The sequence below is a fragment of the Corvus moneduloides genome, chromosome 6, assembly GCF_009650955.1.
Source record: "Corvus moneduloides isolate bCorMon1 chromosome 6, bCorMon1.pri, whole genome shotgun sequence".
NCBI classification, from domain to species: Eukaryota; Metazoa; Chordata; class Aves; order Passeriformes; family Corvidae; genus Corvus; species Corvus moneduloides.
Genome location: NC_045481.1, coordinates 25,261,402 through 25,279,653, shown reverse-complemented (window position 1 = coordinate 25,279,653; position 18,252 = coordinate 25,261,402). Strand labels below are relative to the sequence as shown.

The 18,252-nt window shown below is 38.2% G+C and overlaps 1 protein-coding gene across 1 annotated transcript; it reads right to left on the bottom strand.

Annotated features, from left to right (window-relative positions):
* Positions 1–1,830: 1,830 nt before the first annotated feature.
* Positions 1,831–17,897, bottom strand: MBIP (MAP3K12 binding inhibitory protein 1). The gene is given in 9 exon segments (XM_032112543.1): positions 1,831–2,794; positions 3,912–3,950; positions 5,248–5,345; positions 7,884–8,036; positions 9,711–9,776; positions 11,237–11,333; positions 11,438–11,650; positions 13,323–13,442; positions 17,743–17,897. Coding segments are annotated over 9 exon segments (1,014 nt in total). The 5' UTR covers positions 17,860–17,897; the 3' UTR covers positions 1,831–2,683.
* Positions 17,898–18,252: the final 355 nt, after the last annotated feature.

The window sequence follows — 18,252 nt, the reverse complement described above, 5'->3', positions numbered from 1 at the left end:
GTCTAGATGTTGAGACACATCAACAAGATAGCAGACAGTTCCTCTGCTTTTGCTTAATCTTTGGTTACCTTTCAGACTACAGCTACTGCAGCTGCTCTGATTAGCAAGCACTGGAGAGTTTCAGATGCAGAGGAAGAACAGCAGAATGTGTAGTTCTGGAAAAAGGATGGTGTTAAGAGGTCAATCCTGGATCCACCTTATTATGGGGCTGTGGTGGACTGGAGAGCTCATCTTTCTGCAGAAACAGTCCTGACAGTGGAAGTTAGTTGAAGAGGGTAAAACCCAAGGAGACAAAAGGCAAGGGAAGGACTGCACAGAAGAGCATCCTGTTTCCCTACGCCTCTTGGCATAAAGTCATACAGCAGAGGAAGGGAAACTTCCAACAGCTTGGCAGACCTCTGAAATATGCAAGTATGTTTAACATTCAGCTCAGAGCAGAGAATATCTTCTCCCTGAATTTTTACAGTACAGGCACATTGGCATTAAGCATTCAAGAAAGTAAGAACTTGAAACCAAAGAATGACAAAGCAAGATGAACACCATGACATTTATCAAGTTTTTCTGTTGCATGTATTTGATAGATTATATAGGGTTAATAAATTACCATCCAGAGTACAGCTGTCATTTCCTTAGCTATTCTTTATGCTTTTAACCCTTAACTGCCATCTTATTGCCATTTTAAGAAAGAGGAGGAGAGTTCCAAAGCAAGAGATCTTTCAAGTAGCCAGCAATTCACTACAGAAAAAGCCTTTCAAGCAGCTAATGCAGCCTTTGTAACCAGTATCTCTTGAGGAAATTAGCAGTTTGCAATTTCTTTTAAAAACTGACCCCTGATGAGGATTGAAGTCTTTTTTTCCTGTGTATATATACATATGCGCTTGTCCTAATGCAAACCACCAACAAAGAAATTTAATACTAGACAAATACTTCAGGCCTAGCCTCTGCCAAGTAGTTTTTTCTAGGGCTTCACTCCAGAATTTTCCAAATAAACCTACATACTGTAAAAGTAAGTCTACTGCAAATACAGTAGACTTAGCCACCCTGTGTCATCAGTACTCATATTATGATGCACATGAGTGGGGGCTACTCCTTTATAAAAGTGAAATCCCTTTGGCCATTCCTCCTGGCCCTGTAACAGCCGCCTCCTACCACTCTTTCAAGTACTGTTTGAAGTGTGTGGCATGGCAACTATGCCCACATTGTACTCTTTTGAGCTATGGCTTCTGAGCAAGAGAACCAAAAAAGAAAAAAGAAGTAAAGTTCATCTACTTGAAGTAAAAAAGTTGCACCTCACTGCACTGCTTCACCAAAATACCCCTATAAAACATGCTGCTAGGATGTTCAACAATGGCAACGCCTCATGTAACTAAAGTTGTCTCTGCTGGATAGTGTCCTGGTATGTGGCACACACACAACCATCTTCAACTGCAACAGTACCTCTTTGTATCCCCTGTTGTATCTGAGGCACTCAGATCTCTTCCGGGAAGGACAACAAGCACCTTAGAGGCAACTACCATACTGTTGTCCTTCCGGGAGCCAGGACAAGACCTCAAGCAGCTTTACCTCTCATCTCTGCTGGTTCACCTGCAGAGAAACATTAGCTGCAGTTGTTATAACAAATGTTATTCTGGATAAAAAGATGAGTTCACAGAAAACGTCTACTATTACTCAAAGGCTGTGTCCAGTCAGTACTGTTCATAACACCTGTCACAGAGACTGATACAGGGACATCAACAATATGACTGCTGTAAGCAGAGCAGTGCATTTAAAACTCCCTCTGTAACAGCTACTTTTCTTCTAAACTGAAATAATGACAGACAGTAAATAAAAGAACTTGTATAAATAGAAAATAGTTTATTAAAAAACAAACAAACAAAACCAAACAAAAAGTCACAACACAATCTCACTTCACTTTGTGGCCAAAGGTCTGACTTTAATTTAAACTACACAGCTGGCATCCATGCTTCAAAAGTCATGTAAGCATGCATATGGAAAGGAAATTGGTGCCTTGCTGGCATGCTCCTCAAAATCTCCCCTGGGATGGTTTTTAGAATACTTTGTTTTTGAGCAGGTTATGAAATGTGAATTCCCACAAGACACTGAGAAAGTGAAGAAAGGTTGTTTATATTTACACATACAGGATTTCCATAATCACCTGTCACACAGAAGTGCAATTTGCTGCATTTCTAACAGCTGTGAAAACAGTGACAAACACAGAAAAAAACCCACAGGTAAGCATGCATTCTGTAAGGTTTTGGTAATTTTTTTCTGCATGTCAGTTTATTTCTGAGGAAGTATTTAATTTCACAAGTCTATGCAAACTACTTACATGAACAGTATTCAAAAGATAGTCCTTTGGAATACTTAGTCACCAAGAATTACACGAGATGTAGTTTTGTGTGCAGGTTAAGACTTTTGACATACAAACAATGCTGCAGTCCTCCTTTATAACAGAAGGGAATGGATTATTAGAATGACATTCCTGAAAAGTTCTTCATTTTAAAGCAAGTATTTCATTAATAAGGCTGCTTTTAAACAAGTTACTCGGAAAGAAAGCTTTCAAGATCATCCAAAAGGAGCATATATGTATGCTTTGTTTTCATTGCTAGTCATCTCTGATGAACACTACGCAGGTCTATGGTTTAGGCATGTGTAAAGCATGATGAGGATTCTGAAAACACTTTTATCGAAGAAGTTGCTCAGACTCCTTGGACTTGCTTTCTTTTGTTTTCCTCAGTAATGCCTGTTTTATAGCATTGATCTTTTCATCAAGTTCAGCCAATGAATAGCTCTGCTAAAAGAACAAAATAAAAATTACAATAATTTACATCTTGTAATTGCTAGAGAAGTGGCTTATCACTTGATACTTGAGGTCACTGCATACTGCACTAAGTGACAGATCTACTTCTGCAGAATTGTCTGAATCTAGTCTTTGCCTACTTATATTTAAAGGAAAAAGAACATAAACTTGCAAGAAAGACAGTCCTAACCATGGATCAATATATTGGTGCTACTTCTATTAAATGTTTGTTTAGCCTGCTCATGAAAAACCCTAAGAAATCCCTTTATGTTAAAACACTGGATAAGACTACCTAGATTCTGTAGGACTTCAGTTTACAGCTGAAGGGTTTTCTTTCCCTACTGCCCAACATCAAGCTCCTCTGTGCCACTTAACCTGACAGGTTTTTATAAGAATATTTCACCCTATGCAGGACTTTCTTTTCCTAAACGATCCTACTTTCTCAAGTCTCAGATGGCCCACATCCCATCCTAAGCATTCTCCCCAGTTCATCTGTCTCCAAGGGTGATAGCTAGGAGCAGACAAGGTTCCAGCCATGGTCCCACTTGTACCAATGAAAACTTCTCTCTTGTGGCTAAGGTACATGGCTAATGCATTCCCTTATGTGATGGTGTTGTGAAAATGGCAAGTCATTACAGGAATCTGCTATATTGTTGCTATATTACCTGCTATAATGTTGGGTCCTTCTGCAATACTTTTGCCAAGCCAGCCATTTCTAATTTTGCCTTTTCAGAAACCAGTAAAGCAAATTGAAAAATAATTTTTACATCAACAAAAACCACTAAGCCACAAAACAGAATGACATTAATAGAGGGCTGATCAGAATACAGAAATTGCCTGTTACTTTCAGCTTGATTAACAAAATTATTGATTTGTTTTATTCTATCATCCTTCTAACTGGTGAAAACACTAACTTACCCTAGTATATATTCTTAGAAGACCATGTGATTCATGGTAACACCCACTAGCTTTCTGTCTCCTTCTCTCTCTCTTCACCAGCAAGCTATCCAATACTGATGCAGCTATTTCTGAGAACTTAGATATTTGCTTCGTAGAACTTTCCACTCAAAACATCCTAAACTTAAGACGAACAAGAATTAATAGCACTTACATGGGGAGATTGAATCTTTCTCCTCTTGCCAGAACAGCTCTGAAGAAAAGACATAATCAAAATAGACTTAATGTTGCACTGACAGAGGACCACAAACAATTCTATAACAACATTGTCAAGAGTCTTTAAAGTATAGAAAAAAACACTGACTGCCATTCCATGGATTAAAGAAACCTTTTTTATAATTAAGTACTTTGGATCATGAGAAATACTACTGGAGAGCAGTCAGAAGCTGTTGAAGCTTCTCCACACTTGGCAGTCAACAACTATCAATTTAACTGAAGCTTCCTTCAGACAGAATTAAGCTTTTGAAACTGTCAATATTTTTCTCCCTAAAATTTGCCTATATCCACACCAATATTTATGCAAAACTTTGGATAAAATGTGCTAATTACTGTGCAATACTACTATTGCCACCATCACAATTTTTTCCCTGATCCTCCTTCTAGAGAACCTAAAGCACTTTCAATAGAAATTTCAGCTTATGAAATTGTATGTTTTAACTTCTGGTTTTCAGCCACTTAAAGGAATACCCTCACAAATAAAGAACTTTATTGGTCTCCAACACAAATTTAAAAAATTAAACAAAAATGTGTAATATTGCTATTGATTTTTGATTACTGACTCTTCTCAAGCAAGAAGATACAAATTAAAATGCATTCAACAATAAAAGAGACATTCTTACTGTTACATAGGGAAAGAAGAGCAAGATAACACACAAGAAATTCCTACAGTCAAGTAGAGCCTAATATAGTAACAACTAATGTTTCTTTGTCCTAATACCCTTTGGTGAGTTAAGGTTAAGGTGTACTATTCAGAGACAGAGCTCTGCCTGAAAACCAGAAACTAAGAAAACTAAGCCACAGAATCACATGAATGAATTTTTAAGGGGTTTACTCTCTCATCTATTTAGAAGGTATTCGCATAGCATTATCAATCGGATCATGTACAGAAGACCAAATGATTTTAGTTGTTTTAAGACATTAATGATTTCTATCAAAAATCAAAGCTTCAGTCAATTTTCTTGACATAAGAAGCACTTCAGATTTTAAGGCAGGGAGGAGAAATACAACCTCTCTTATACATTTCTTACAAATTAGTTAAGCTTGGGTGGCAGCAGTGTTTTTCTCCTAACAGATACATCCTTCTTTTGAGTGAGAAATTAGGTAAATATGAACTTGGTTAGATGATCCACATGTAATATAACCACTAACCAAGCCAGAGTTGTTTATTAAAAGTGTCTGCCCTCTAAGTTTTTCTCTGTACATCAAAGATTCAAGCACAAAAGGCCAAAACGCATTTAGGTATGGCAAAAGAAGGTGAGAAAATTTCTTACTACAGATTGAAAATATTCAGGAGACAGTCCTTCCAGCTCAAGGATTTTATCTTCAAGCTTCTTAATTCTCTGATAAATGTCTCTTGGTACTGGACCACCTAAATACACCAGTAGTAATGCAAAGAAATCAGGAAAAGTGCTTGAATAACTTATTTAACTGAAGATTGCAAGTTTCAAATTTGCATTCTTCAAGATTAGCTATCAACCAGTAGCTGAAACAAAATAAATGGATGGGATAATAAAAAGGAAGGATAATTAATATGATTCAGGATAAAACCTGATTGATAAGCCAGTGCAGTCAATGAAAGCAGTAAGACAACTTCATGTAGTTGGCTGAAATATGTCAGACAAGGTCCCTGAAACAACTAATGATCACTCTTACAATACATTGGTCATAAATGAAACGCTATCACTTCAAAGCTGACACCAGCATTAGGAGAGAGCAGATGGGATGGCAGACCACACATGAATTCAGCTTTGATATCTAAGATAGGTTTCTTTCAGAACAATCTCCACTGAGCATCAGAGGTTAGAGGACAAGTATGAGTTGTGCTTGACAAAGAACAGCATTTGCCTGACCATAGATGGGAGAACAGGAGTGGGGAATGTGTGCATTGAACTGAATAACAGAGCTCTGGAAAAAAAAAAAATCAAAACCATAACCAAACAAAAAAGCTCCCCCAAGAACCACCCTCACAAAAAAGCCCACAGCAAAACCAACTCACACCACAGAAACAACAGCACCAAAAAAATCCCACCTCAACCCACTTGCTGTTTTCATCTATACTACAGCAGCTTGGGCTCATTTCCCCATGTAAAAACAGAACTGATCAAAAGATCAGCCTTAGCAAGCATCTTATTTGCACTCCATAGTATTCTATAATGAAATAACTATATAAAACAACTATCACAACTAAGTACTGGCTATTCCAATTAAAATGATAGTCTGGTTCTGAACCATGTTGACAACCAAGGCCTTGGCAAGCTTTTCCTTTTTGACACCCATTTCCTTTTATTTCCGGGTCTGTTAAACAAGACAATTCTATTCTGCTAACTACCAAAATAAGCACTAATGTGGGGTTTTGGAGGTATTTTTCCATTCATCTATTTCATCCCTTCAAAGAAACAATTTTGCAGGTAGCTTCCCTCCTTCAGTTCTGCTTTCTACTCATCACTCAGCACCTACTAATTAAATTGGCTCACCTCTCACTCTTAATATTGCTTTCTCTTAATGTAAAGGGAAAAGAGCAATACTGCACTAGAAGCTGTTCTGAAAAACAGCCAGTGAATCAAGATTAACTCTTTCTGTTGCCAGAAACAAAAACTGGTGGAACAGGTAGCTGAGGCATGTTACCTGCTCAGATGAGTATTTTTTGCACAGCTGCTGGGGTATGCATCAAATAATACAGAGATGTTCCCCATGAATGCTGATTTGAACAGGAGTTAAGCTGGTGTCGCATGCTTCCATCTTCTTAACCTATATTATAGTTTAGCTGACCCATTCCTTCAAACAAAATAATGTCACCTATTATAGGCACAACCTGGAAGCAAGGACCCCTCCTTAGCTACCTCCAATCACTATCCCTCATATGCACAAACTCCAAAGCTACTACACATTGTAACCCTAATGCTGACCAGCCACTTCCAAATTCTATTTCCATGCACAAAAGCCAGCTTATTTTTGAGACAGCTACACAGCTAAGCATCAAGCTCTGACTGCTGCCTCCGAGTATCTGCACATATCTTACTCTCCTTCCTGCCAGAGAACTTTAATCCACTACACAGTCACAGGAATCTAGTAATCTAGTCAATGTTCCAAGTATTTTTAAGAGAATGGATTGGCATCTATTCAGTATTCAAAAGACAAAAAAGTCAAGTGTGTCCATAGTGTCATGCGTAGAAAATTCACTTTACCAGATGGAGATCAGGTTTCTGTTCTACTTTGAAAAGAATTTTCAAAAAAAATACTAATTTCTCATTCCTAAGTTCCTCATTGATTTATATTATAGAAAACTAGGGTTGGGGTGAGGAAAGCAACTACCTAAAAAAATGTCACTAGGCTGATGGCTATGGCATGTATTTTAGTGAAAGGTATGGACTCATGTTTGCATGCCTAAAGGGAAGTAGTGACAACAAGCTTCCCACATTCTGGGAAATAAGCTTTTCATCTAAATGTATTTCAAGAAACATCCATCTTTAGGAAAAGGTTTCAGGTCATCCTTTGTGTTGATTCTACCACCAGCCCACAAGTTGTCCATGAAGCAGCCCTTCAACCTAAGCTCAGCTTTTCCTGTTCAGCGGTTCAAGGCAGGACTCCAGTGGCTACGGAGAACCCCCACCTCCAGATACTCCGTATTATTTTAAATCCTGTTCTGATGTGCCTCTCTCTTATTTGCCACCACATAATGGGTACACTTACTAACTCAGCATCTCAAATTTGGCATAAATCTGGGTTAGTTTTTGGGCATAAAACCCTAAACAGCAGACCGTCGTACTTGGGGTGACTAAACCCTTCAGTGGATCTATCCACTGTTTTTACAGTATCATTTTTTATAGACTTGCCCTGTTCCACCCCAGTAATGATAACTGTAGTATAAAATGGCACACCAATGTCAAAATTAAAACACGATACAAACCTGTTTGTAACCGTAAGTGTGCTTCAATGTTTTGCAATCTCTCCTCAACAGCTTGGTTTCCACAATCATGCACGGGTACACTGGCTTTGTGACTGGGCCCATGCGTTCCTTCAGATCTAGTCTGAGGCCCATATGTATTTACTACCCTAGAAACTGTTTAAAGACAAAATAAATTTCACATATATGCACATGACGCACAAAGCAGATCTAACTAAAAGAATCAAAGTATTCAAGCATGAAAACCTGTGTTAAATCAGTTTCATGAAAGTCTTGCATATGAAGGGTTCCACATAACATTAAGATCAAAAGCTCAAGTAAAAGCATTTTCCTATTTTTTTGCAGGAGTAACTAAACCTAGCAAAAACCTAGGATTTTACATATGCAAAGTAAAAGAATTACTCATACATTCATGTAGAATGGCAGTGTCAAGAATTTGTCATCAGCTGCTGATAAACAGCAGAAACCTAGGTATCTATGTCAGCAGTTGTACATGTGAGCTTTTGTGAACACAAAGAAGAGGCCAGACCTCATATTACAGGAAGCATCATAAATATATGAAGATGAGGGGAGGTACACAACTGGAAGAACCAATACAAACCTCAGCAAGGAAGTTCACTTCTAATTTTTGTCATTTGAGTAAAAGCTTTAGTGACTCTTCAGCTGCATTTGGGACTATCTTTTACCCGTGCTGACCATGTCTTCATCAGGAGATTTTGATCACTTCTTGTTAAATCACAGTCATTTCTTAAGTTCTCCTCACAGAATTACTGCAGTGTACTGCAGATTTAAAGACTATACTGGCAACTCCAGATGCTGAAGCACACACACACACACACACCCTTCCTACTCAATACTTCATGAAGGCCACATGCTACATTCTTGTTTTAATTTATGCTGGTTTTACTTCCAATTCCTTTCTAAGTGTTTTTCACATTTCAGTTATGAACTGTTCCTTGAAGTGCAAACTTCCCTTTTTTCCTGTATCATGCTGCCAACTTACAAATTAACACTCAGTTTAAAACACTGACTTATTCAAAGAGGTTCTGTGTGAAAGATTCTAAAATTGAACTCACTTCCCCATCTCCTTCTTAGCTCGCCATACCTTCCAATACTTATTATTGTGCTTTACAGTATTATTCTGAATTACAGAATTCAAAATAATTATTGGTTTCTAGGACCAATATTAAGTGGATAACTGAATATTATCACTCTCAAAAATGGAGAAGAGGGTTACTTTCATTCTCATTTTGGGTATTTAATTTGTTTTTAAAGAAGGGTAACTTGCATATACCTAGAGAGTAGCAGATGAACAAGCACTATTTTACACACAGCTTCTGTTAGACAATCGCTTCCATATTATTTATGCCTTTCCAAAAGTTAGTGCAGTGATAAACTCGTTCCCCAGCATGTCACTTCTTATAAATCTGTCTTAGAACTTCCACTGTCCCCAAATTATATTCTATTTCAATACACTTACTCCAATTAATGAAAAATAGAAGATAATCCTATTCAATCTCATTTCCTTATTGATGGCTTCACCTTAAAGAAAAACTAAGAATTGTTCAGCTTCTCTGTCCTCCTTTATCTTTTCCACATTTCGTTTCAGACAATGAAAATAGGCTATTTTGTTTTGGTCTTTAGTGCCTAACCATTAATTTAGATTTAAAACCTTGGAGACATAAATGAAGATGTAAAAGTATTCACTAGAGTCAAAAATCAGTACGTTAAGTTTGCATTTTTGAGCATTCTATAAAAAGTTTTGATATCAAAAACTTATCAGTGCAGTCATATCTGGACACTTAAATGGGTATTAAAAGAGTTGCTTACCCTTTATATGACTTTTAAATCCAGGATAGGGTGTGAAAATTGCGTCTGTTCTGGCACAGCTATTTTCTAAATAAATAATGACATAACAAGTGAGGTCCTAATTATGTATTTATAATTGAAAATATTCTAACCACCATCAGCCTTGATGCTTTTAACAAATCTAATTAAAATGCTTCAAACAATAAAAAAAAAATCAGAAATACTTAATTCATTCTATAAACACTTGCCCACTAATAGTTTCACACACTTGCATGGACCTACTAGTTTTAATTGGATAAGTCACTCGTATTAATGTGCGCACGTATGTATAGAGAAATTTACTGGGTCAGGACCAAATTTATTTGGTTCTTACTTTTCACTGCATTTCTCTGTAACTTATTTCTTTCTTCCTGTACAGAAGCTTTTTTCCTGCTTACCATTGTTATTCTGGTTTTATGTCCTTTTCTGAAACTCTTCTATTTTTGACTGATCTAGTTTACTCATCAGCACTCTTTCCTAAACCTTCCTGCATTTATTCTGATCCATGTGAATTCTTCCATTTGCTTAACCATAGAAACCTATAGTATGGACCACCTTAATTTATTCTAATGTTTATATTAATCTCTGTTCATATACACCAAAGCTTTACATATATTTTATTATGCCTGAACAATGAGACAGGTCTTATCATCATTTCTTCTGTACTTAATTAACAATTTTGGGAAACAGTGTTTTACTTTCTAGCATATTCTACTAAACTTCATATATCCTTACATTCCAACTAACATTCAAGCAGTTAAACTCTCTAAGAAGCTTACTGAACAATAAGCTTTGATCTCTAAGAGCGTAAGTACCTCACAGGGACAATGCACATGTGGGCTCACAGGTACTTAGAAGGTATCTCTATACTACTTATGTAGTTTACATATATAAAACTGTCTTAACTTCAAAAATCCATTTGGCTACAGTTACTGATCCTGTAAAGGGGATCCAGTCTACCAGATGGATTTAAGATTGGTTACAGATACAGCCAATTGTACTAGTTGGTGTATGAAAAACACCAACAATGTGAGCAATGTTAAAAAAAAAAAAAAAGGTCATTTCAAGTAGCTAGTAATTCAAATTCATTGTAAAAATACTTCTTTGTAATTTAACTAGCATTAAATTAACTTCAATTTGAATATGCAATTTACAAGACATTTCTGAACTGCAATTCCATTTACTTTGGAGGAATATCTAGTTAAAACACAGGGAACAATAGCTACAAAACCATATGAACTAAGATAGCAGCTCTTAAAATTAACACAGTAAGAGATACAATTTTTCTGTATGGAATGCCTTAAACGTTGTCATACAGTGACTACTTTGTTTTTCTATCTGACATCTGAAGTACACATTCAAGTTCTAAATTTTAAAATAAAGTTACTCTTAAGAGAAAGTTCAGTTTTAAATACAGATTAGTGCTTTTGGAAAATAAAAAAAATTAAACAAAAAACCCCCACACAACTTAAATTCCTATGAAGATTAAAGTCTGGCTAGCCAGTTACCTTGATTACAATCAATAACATTGCAAAATTCCCTGACATTATTTTCATTGATCTCGGCTTGTTTCCTCTCGATGAAAGCTGATATCCGCCTGTCAATCTGCAGGTAACAAACATGATGGCATGTATCTATTTCATTCTTTAAATTTAAAATTTAGAAAGGTCTTTCATTTTTCTGTTTTCAAATTCACGTAAATCACTTACTTCTGCTTTTCCAGCTTTTATTTGGACCACTTCTGGATCAAAATGAAAATGAGCATCCTTCAGATCTCTCAAGTCATAACTTCCATACTTTTCTTCAGTCTGACTGTTACCATCATAAACATCTAAACTTGTTTGACTTTCTGTTTTACCTGCAGGTTCAACATGGCCTATATTTTCCTCTTTGATCAATGACTGTAGTTTTTCTAAGAGAGGCTGAACAAAGAAAACAGTATGTTAGGGTTAAAAAAATAAAGTCCCAAAGTCTCAAAGCCAAGAAGACAAGCACTATTACAATTTCCAACCAGACCAATGGAAATAATTTTGGGAATTACAACATCTTCCTCTGACAGAACACAGTAATAAGATTAAAAAGAAGTTCCAAATATTGTGCACACCACAGTTCTGACCTTTTTGACCTGTGTCTTTTAGAAGTTTGAAAACTCCCAAATTTCTGTGAAAATCTGCCCATAGTCCTGTGTTACTAGCTAAATCAAAGCTTCAGTCACTGGCATCAATGCCACTTAATTAACATGTCATTCAAATGCCTACTCAGAACAGTAAGGCTTAGTATTTTTCCTCCTTAACATGAAATCCAGTGCTCTTACACTGTAAAGCCTTTACTTTATCACCACAGCACTACATTCTCCACTTGAAACCGTAGTTGCCCAAGTGAATGAGAGAACACAGACATGAAATACATAGGCATTATCATGAACACATGCTTTGCTTGACACGGTTGATTACCTACTTAGGTCATGAAATTAAATGAGAAAAGGCACTGACATTTGTAGCAGGAAAAATGCTTATTTTACTGCAATAACTCTTATGTACGATGTAACATCTAAACCTTGGTACATGTCCCTGTCTCTTTTTAATTTCTATCAGTTTTATCTAGTCTGAATTTCAAGGCGTATTTCTCTCTATAAATAACTTTAATTTTTTAAAAGACAACATGATTTTTAGCATTTTCTGAAATGGAATCAAATTCCTACTTGCAGTGTTCTTACATATTAGACGTAAATTTTATTCGCTTTTATCTTGCATATTTTCTCTTTCTGTTCATCACACCAAAGATTTGGCGGATTTCTGGAAAACAAAGGGTCTTTCTTTTACCTACAGACAAGAAAATACAGAAACTTCCTTTTTCATCCTCTCAGTACTATGCACCTCCAATAATTCACTGACTAGCTGAAGCAAAATAGTAGTACTCAAACCCCCATCTTTTACATATGAACTATCAAGGTCAAAACACTGTTCAGTTACCAGCTGACAAACTGCTCACCCTCCCTGCCATGCAACTAAATTACTTTTGGCAGGGTTGGAAAGTTTCAAATAGTTAAAAGAAATGACAGTAATGGTGACTGGCTACTTGGCAAGATGAGACATTAATGTCAAAGAAATTACTCTTTTAAAAAAAAAACCTACGCTGAAAATATATTTAATTGCAGTAAGACACTCCAGGATGTGTCATGCTGGGATAAGCCACTTCTTGAACCACTGAAAAGCACTCTATGAGCCTCAAAACTCACCCAACGCATGGAATCATTATCGTAGCATGACACACACCTGCCGTGTCTTATTGCTTAATTATAACCCACCATAGATGGAAATGTATCACATTTACAATGCAAGTCTAGAAATCAATGAGGCTGCATTTATTCAGCCTGCTCACCTACAGTGGCTATTCCCACCACTAATCTGAAAAATCCGTAAGTGTGAGTACCTATGGAGCATAGTGGAATCCCAAGCATTTAACACTTCTGCATTCCTTTTTTGTTGAACACAGCAACATAAGATCAAAATTACTGAAATTTTACAGCAGAGATAACTACTTTTAGTTGTTGATCACTTTTTTGAAGTCAAATGTGTCCCATGAAATATTTACCTGTAAACATAAAATATGCTGCTGAAGTGCACTAAACAGCAACGCTGGCTGAAGGGCTGATGTGCTCTGAAGCTTTGCTCAATCGATTACAACTTTCACAATATCGTCTCCAAGATTAAGCTTCAACAGGGCAAAACAAACACAATAAAAATTATATTATCTGTATTAACATCAAAAAGTATACAAGACTTCTACAAGACAACAATTATGCTCAGTCTCATATAGATCCACCCCACTTTTAGATGAGAACATTGGAAAGATTTGCTATCAATTATAGTGCAAGCAGCTATCATATTCTCAGTAAATTAGTATTTGTAGAATATATTCTAAAACTAAAATTTCCTTACTAACTCATCATGCTTTCATTGTATTAATTCAGTCCTTGGATTTATTACATTAATTCTTGTATGAAAGCATATTGTTCATGTTAATCGCTCACACCATCTTTTCTTTTAGTGGATACTAGAACCACCAGTACGAAGAAACATGACCCAGGATAGCAGTCTCCTTTAAGTTCATGTATTTTATTCCAAGATTGCAAGACTATCTATGCCTTCATGACCCATGTCTGATGTAACACCATGCCACATTCTTGAATTTTTACTTGCTGCTAATCCAAAGGAAGCTTTATTTTAAAAATAAGTGCATAAAAATAAACATTTTTGAAAATCTCAAGATTTAACAAACTCTAGATTACACAGCACCACTATTAAACCTATTTTCAAATCACACTATTTTCCTGTATATACATTTGTATTGAAATTAACAATTGCCACAGTCTATTTTCACTGCCAAGGAATTGCAATATTTAACTCCCAAGGCAATAAAGAAAAACATACATAATGAATTTGAAGTATTATTTAAAAGAACTATGTATCTTCTATAAGCTAAAAATACACTAATACAAAGCTGATTGTCAATAATCTCTGATGAACTAACACACTTTCACACCTAACTTTGCCCTTTTTGTTACACTAAAGCTCTTCTCAAGATCTTAAAGTAGTGCTCACTTTCATCTCCCAAGTTAAGTAGGTTGTTCTCCAACCAAACATCCTGCAAGTGATACCCCAAACTCTAAATACAGATAAATTCTTGTTTGAAATCAAGAGGACCTACATGTACTCTGCTTGCAACACTGAATTCCCAATTCATATGTATATTTGCCACATCTATCCCTCACTCCTTCCATTTAAAAAAAAAAAAAAAGTGGGGGTGGAAATAGAAAAAGGTACCTCAGGAAGATGACCAAAGGTGACCTTTAAGTCACGGTCTAAAGATATTTAACTTCATACCAGCATCAAGTATTATGAACAAGAACACAAATGCATATGCACTTGTGTCCTGAAGCCACCACGAAGTGTATGAGGAAACACTGAGAACTGAACACAAGAATGCCTCCATCACTCTGAAGACAAAGCAGTGGATGACAAGCTGTCCCCATGTTAGTTTCAAATCCCAGCATTAACAGAGTTTTGTAAAGAGCTATAAACCTGAACCTTCCTTCTCTAGTTGAAGATCAGCCTTGTTACATTCAGGGTTAATTCCCAAATTACATAGCAAAGGAGACAGTCTAACTAGATATATAACGTATTTTAGCTCATTTTCACACAGTTATGCCTGTTTAGTAGTTACGCTAAGTACACAGGACGTAGGAAAAGTAATGTTCTAGGATATACTAGTCTTGTACAAGACTAAAGAATGTATTTAGAATTTAGTAGGAATAAAATTTACTTTAGGAATTAAGCCACTGTGCATATGTGATCATCTGAAGCACGCATTTCTGCCCAAAGTTTCTAGAGCAACATCTCCTATATTACAGTTTACTGACAGTGTAAGAAAGGTGTAGATTAAGCAACCCGAATGAAACAAAATAGAAGTGCTACTGCAATTTCCTAATAATCCTCCTTTTTCAAAAAGAATAAGCTTATGTGTGCCTTCGTATCATAATGGACAACTCCTGTCCAGGTGGTTCAATGCACAAAAAGCAACAGAACTTCTAACTTAGAAGCCAGTGATACTTTAACTCACAGACACTGCTTTTAAATAAAAGAATAAACCCCTCTTGCATCAACAAAGGTTTCTAATACAAGAGAGTAAGTTCTCAGTCTTTCACATCTATTACTTAGTAAAACTGTGACAAAGAGATTTATAAATTTAGTGTTTTGATAACTTCAAAGCCTTTGTCTGATTACAAGTCCACAGCCTATTCTGCAGCAATTTACAGGATCATAAGTAATTTCAGCCCTTTAAAATTAGTTTTATGTTAACACTGCCTATTACTTGAATCTTAAAGAACTTTTCAGGATCAGCTATATTGGTTTTAAGAGTTGCCATTGTCAGATGTCCTCCTGGTCACGCCATTGATTGCTCCAGTAAAAAAACTCCTGTGTCAGAAATATTCCTGCTTACAGCCCAACTTACTAGCATAAATCCAACTTAAACTACTATGATGAATCACAAACTGTGACTGCTAGCAATCTGCCACATGTTCACTCATCTCTGTAAAAGGGAAACGGGGAATCAGTAGTTTCAGTCAAAAATGCAAGATAGTTTGCTAGAATCAGTAAGGGGGTAAAACACAGAAGTTAAATCTGTCAGAACTCAAGCACTGGCAGACAAGTGTGTAACTTAACTGGAAAGGATCATAACTGAGCAATGAAGAGGACTTTCACAGCTAAGATGGAGCAACCAGATCCTTCTAGCTCATTGCACTGGACAGTAAAATGGGTCTGTTGTCATGGAAAGAAGACACTCCAAACACCAATCAAGAGAATTATACTCTGCACCATAGGTACTGTAACTCTACTGAGGGGATGTGGCAACTCTAAACGGTTTTCTCACAACTGTCTGTGCACACCCAGTCATTTTTAAAAATCACTTGGATCTGTCCAGTGAGAGGCTAGTTGTAGAGACAGCTTTGGAAAAAAATTAAGCTACTGAAAACAAGACAGAAAAATAAATTTTAATGTAGGTTTAGAAACAATTAATTAAACTTGTGATGAATGCCCTAGTTAAGAGCTTAGGAAACTTTCCCTTTAGTCTCCTTTGTGTTTTTCATAAATACAGAAGTTTCAGCTTTTCTCTGACGTGTTGTAATACTGTCATTCATAGCGTTGTCCTTACATCTAGATAAGCTGACAGTCACTAGCTCTTCATTGATCACATTCAGAATTTTCACCAGGAAGAATTACGGGGCCTTTAAACCTCAATAGATAGTTTTCATGCCTCAGTAATCCTGAGTCAGCTGTGTCTGAACATTACACTGTTTAGCACTGTGCTCCTGTCCAAAAGGCACTGTAGTTTTTAATCACTTTATAGAGATAGGAAAACTGAACTCTTAAGTAAGTGCCTGAATTATCATGCCCTTAATTTTGCTTGCCTTTTGTTTGAAAACAGAGACATTTGTTAGCAGACTTGGAGGTGAGAAGCAAATATAATAAGAGTTCTACATAGATGAGAGGTGAAACACTCTAAAAAATAATTTCAGATCAGCCAGCAGCTACTCCTAAACTGCCTCGGCATCTAAGAGCCCATTTCTGTACCAAACATACATTAAGTTACACTAGCTCCTGCAGATATTGCTCATCATCTGGCCCCAAACCTTCCAACTGCTAACTTTTGAAGTAAGAGTGTGCTTCTACTGCCTTCACAGAACTACATATATGTTTCCATAGTGGAAAATTAATCTGTAAATTATTTGTAGCAATAATTAAATTATTACTAAAACCTTCTCCTGACAAAGGCCTACCATAATATCTGTTACACAATTCATAGACATTACTAAACATGAAGTATGTGCTTCAACTTAAGTACCACAAAGCAAAGCACCTCTAAAAATTCTGACGCTCAGATACACTGTGGGTTTCATAGTACATTATTACCAAGGCAGGGCTAACTTCAAGCTCCTGATAATTTATTTTGGCTTAATGCACTGTAAGCTTTCAGTAGCTTTTCAATTCCGAGTAATTAATTAAGATACAGCAATTAAGCAAATTGCATTTCCTATGGAAGAGATCATCTGTTAAACTATAAAGTGACACGCGACGTCCCGTCACTCCGAGGCAAAGGGACGGTGCCGGCTGCGGGAGAGAAGCAGGAGAAGCAGCAGCAGCAGGAGCAGCAGCAGCAGCCACGCACCCTGGGGCTGCCCCGGCCGGAGGGAGAGGCAGACGGCACCGCTGCTCCAGCCTTGGCAGAAGCCAGGCGGGAGCGAACAACCTCCAGAAGCGAGGCAGCTCCCTTGTTTGTGGCAAACTTATGTCCTCTGCAGCTCCGTTCCTGGAGCCCACAAGGGCCCCGCAAGCCGGGAAGAAGCAGGAGCCAGCTCTGCGCGGACCCCCGAGGCGAGGTGATGTGAAGCGGGCGCGGCGCCCAAGCCAGCTCCGCCCTGGGCCTCTCCCTCCGCCCGCCCCTCACTCACCTGCCCCGCCAGCCCGACCAGACAGCGCAGGGCGCTGCTCGCTACCTCAGAGGCCGCAGGGTCGACCTCCGGAGCGCGGCCGCCGGGCAGGAGCGGGCCGGGCACCGCCGCCGCCATGACGCCAGGCCTGGCCACGGCCGCGCCGTCGCCCCGCGATGACGAACGCCTGGCGCTGGCCCCGCCTCGCCCGCTGATGGACAGGCGCGGCAGCCAATGGCAGCCAATGTGGGGGCGCGCGGTCCCGGCCGGGCACGGCGCTCCCTCAGCCTCGGCCGTGCCCCGGGAGGGCCTGTCCCGGGGCTGCGCTGTTTCGGGGCTGTCCTGTCCCGGGGCGGGCTTGTCCCGGGGCGGGCTTGTCCCGGGGCTGCCCTGTCCCGAGGCGGCCCTGTCCCGAGGCGGCCCTGTCCCGAGGCGGCCCTGTCCCGGGGCGGTCCTGTCCCGGGGCTGCCCGCGCGGGCGCGTGGCCGGCGCTCTTACGGAAGCGGCTGCTCTGTGTGCTCCTTCATGAGG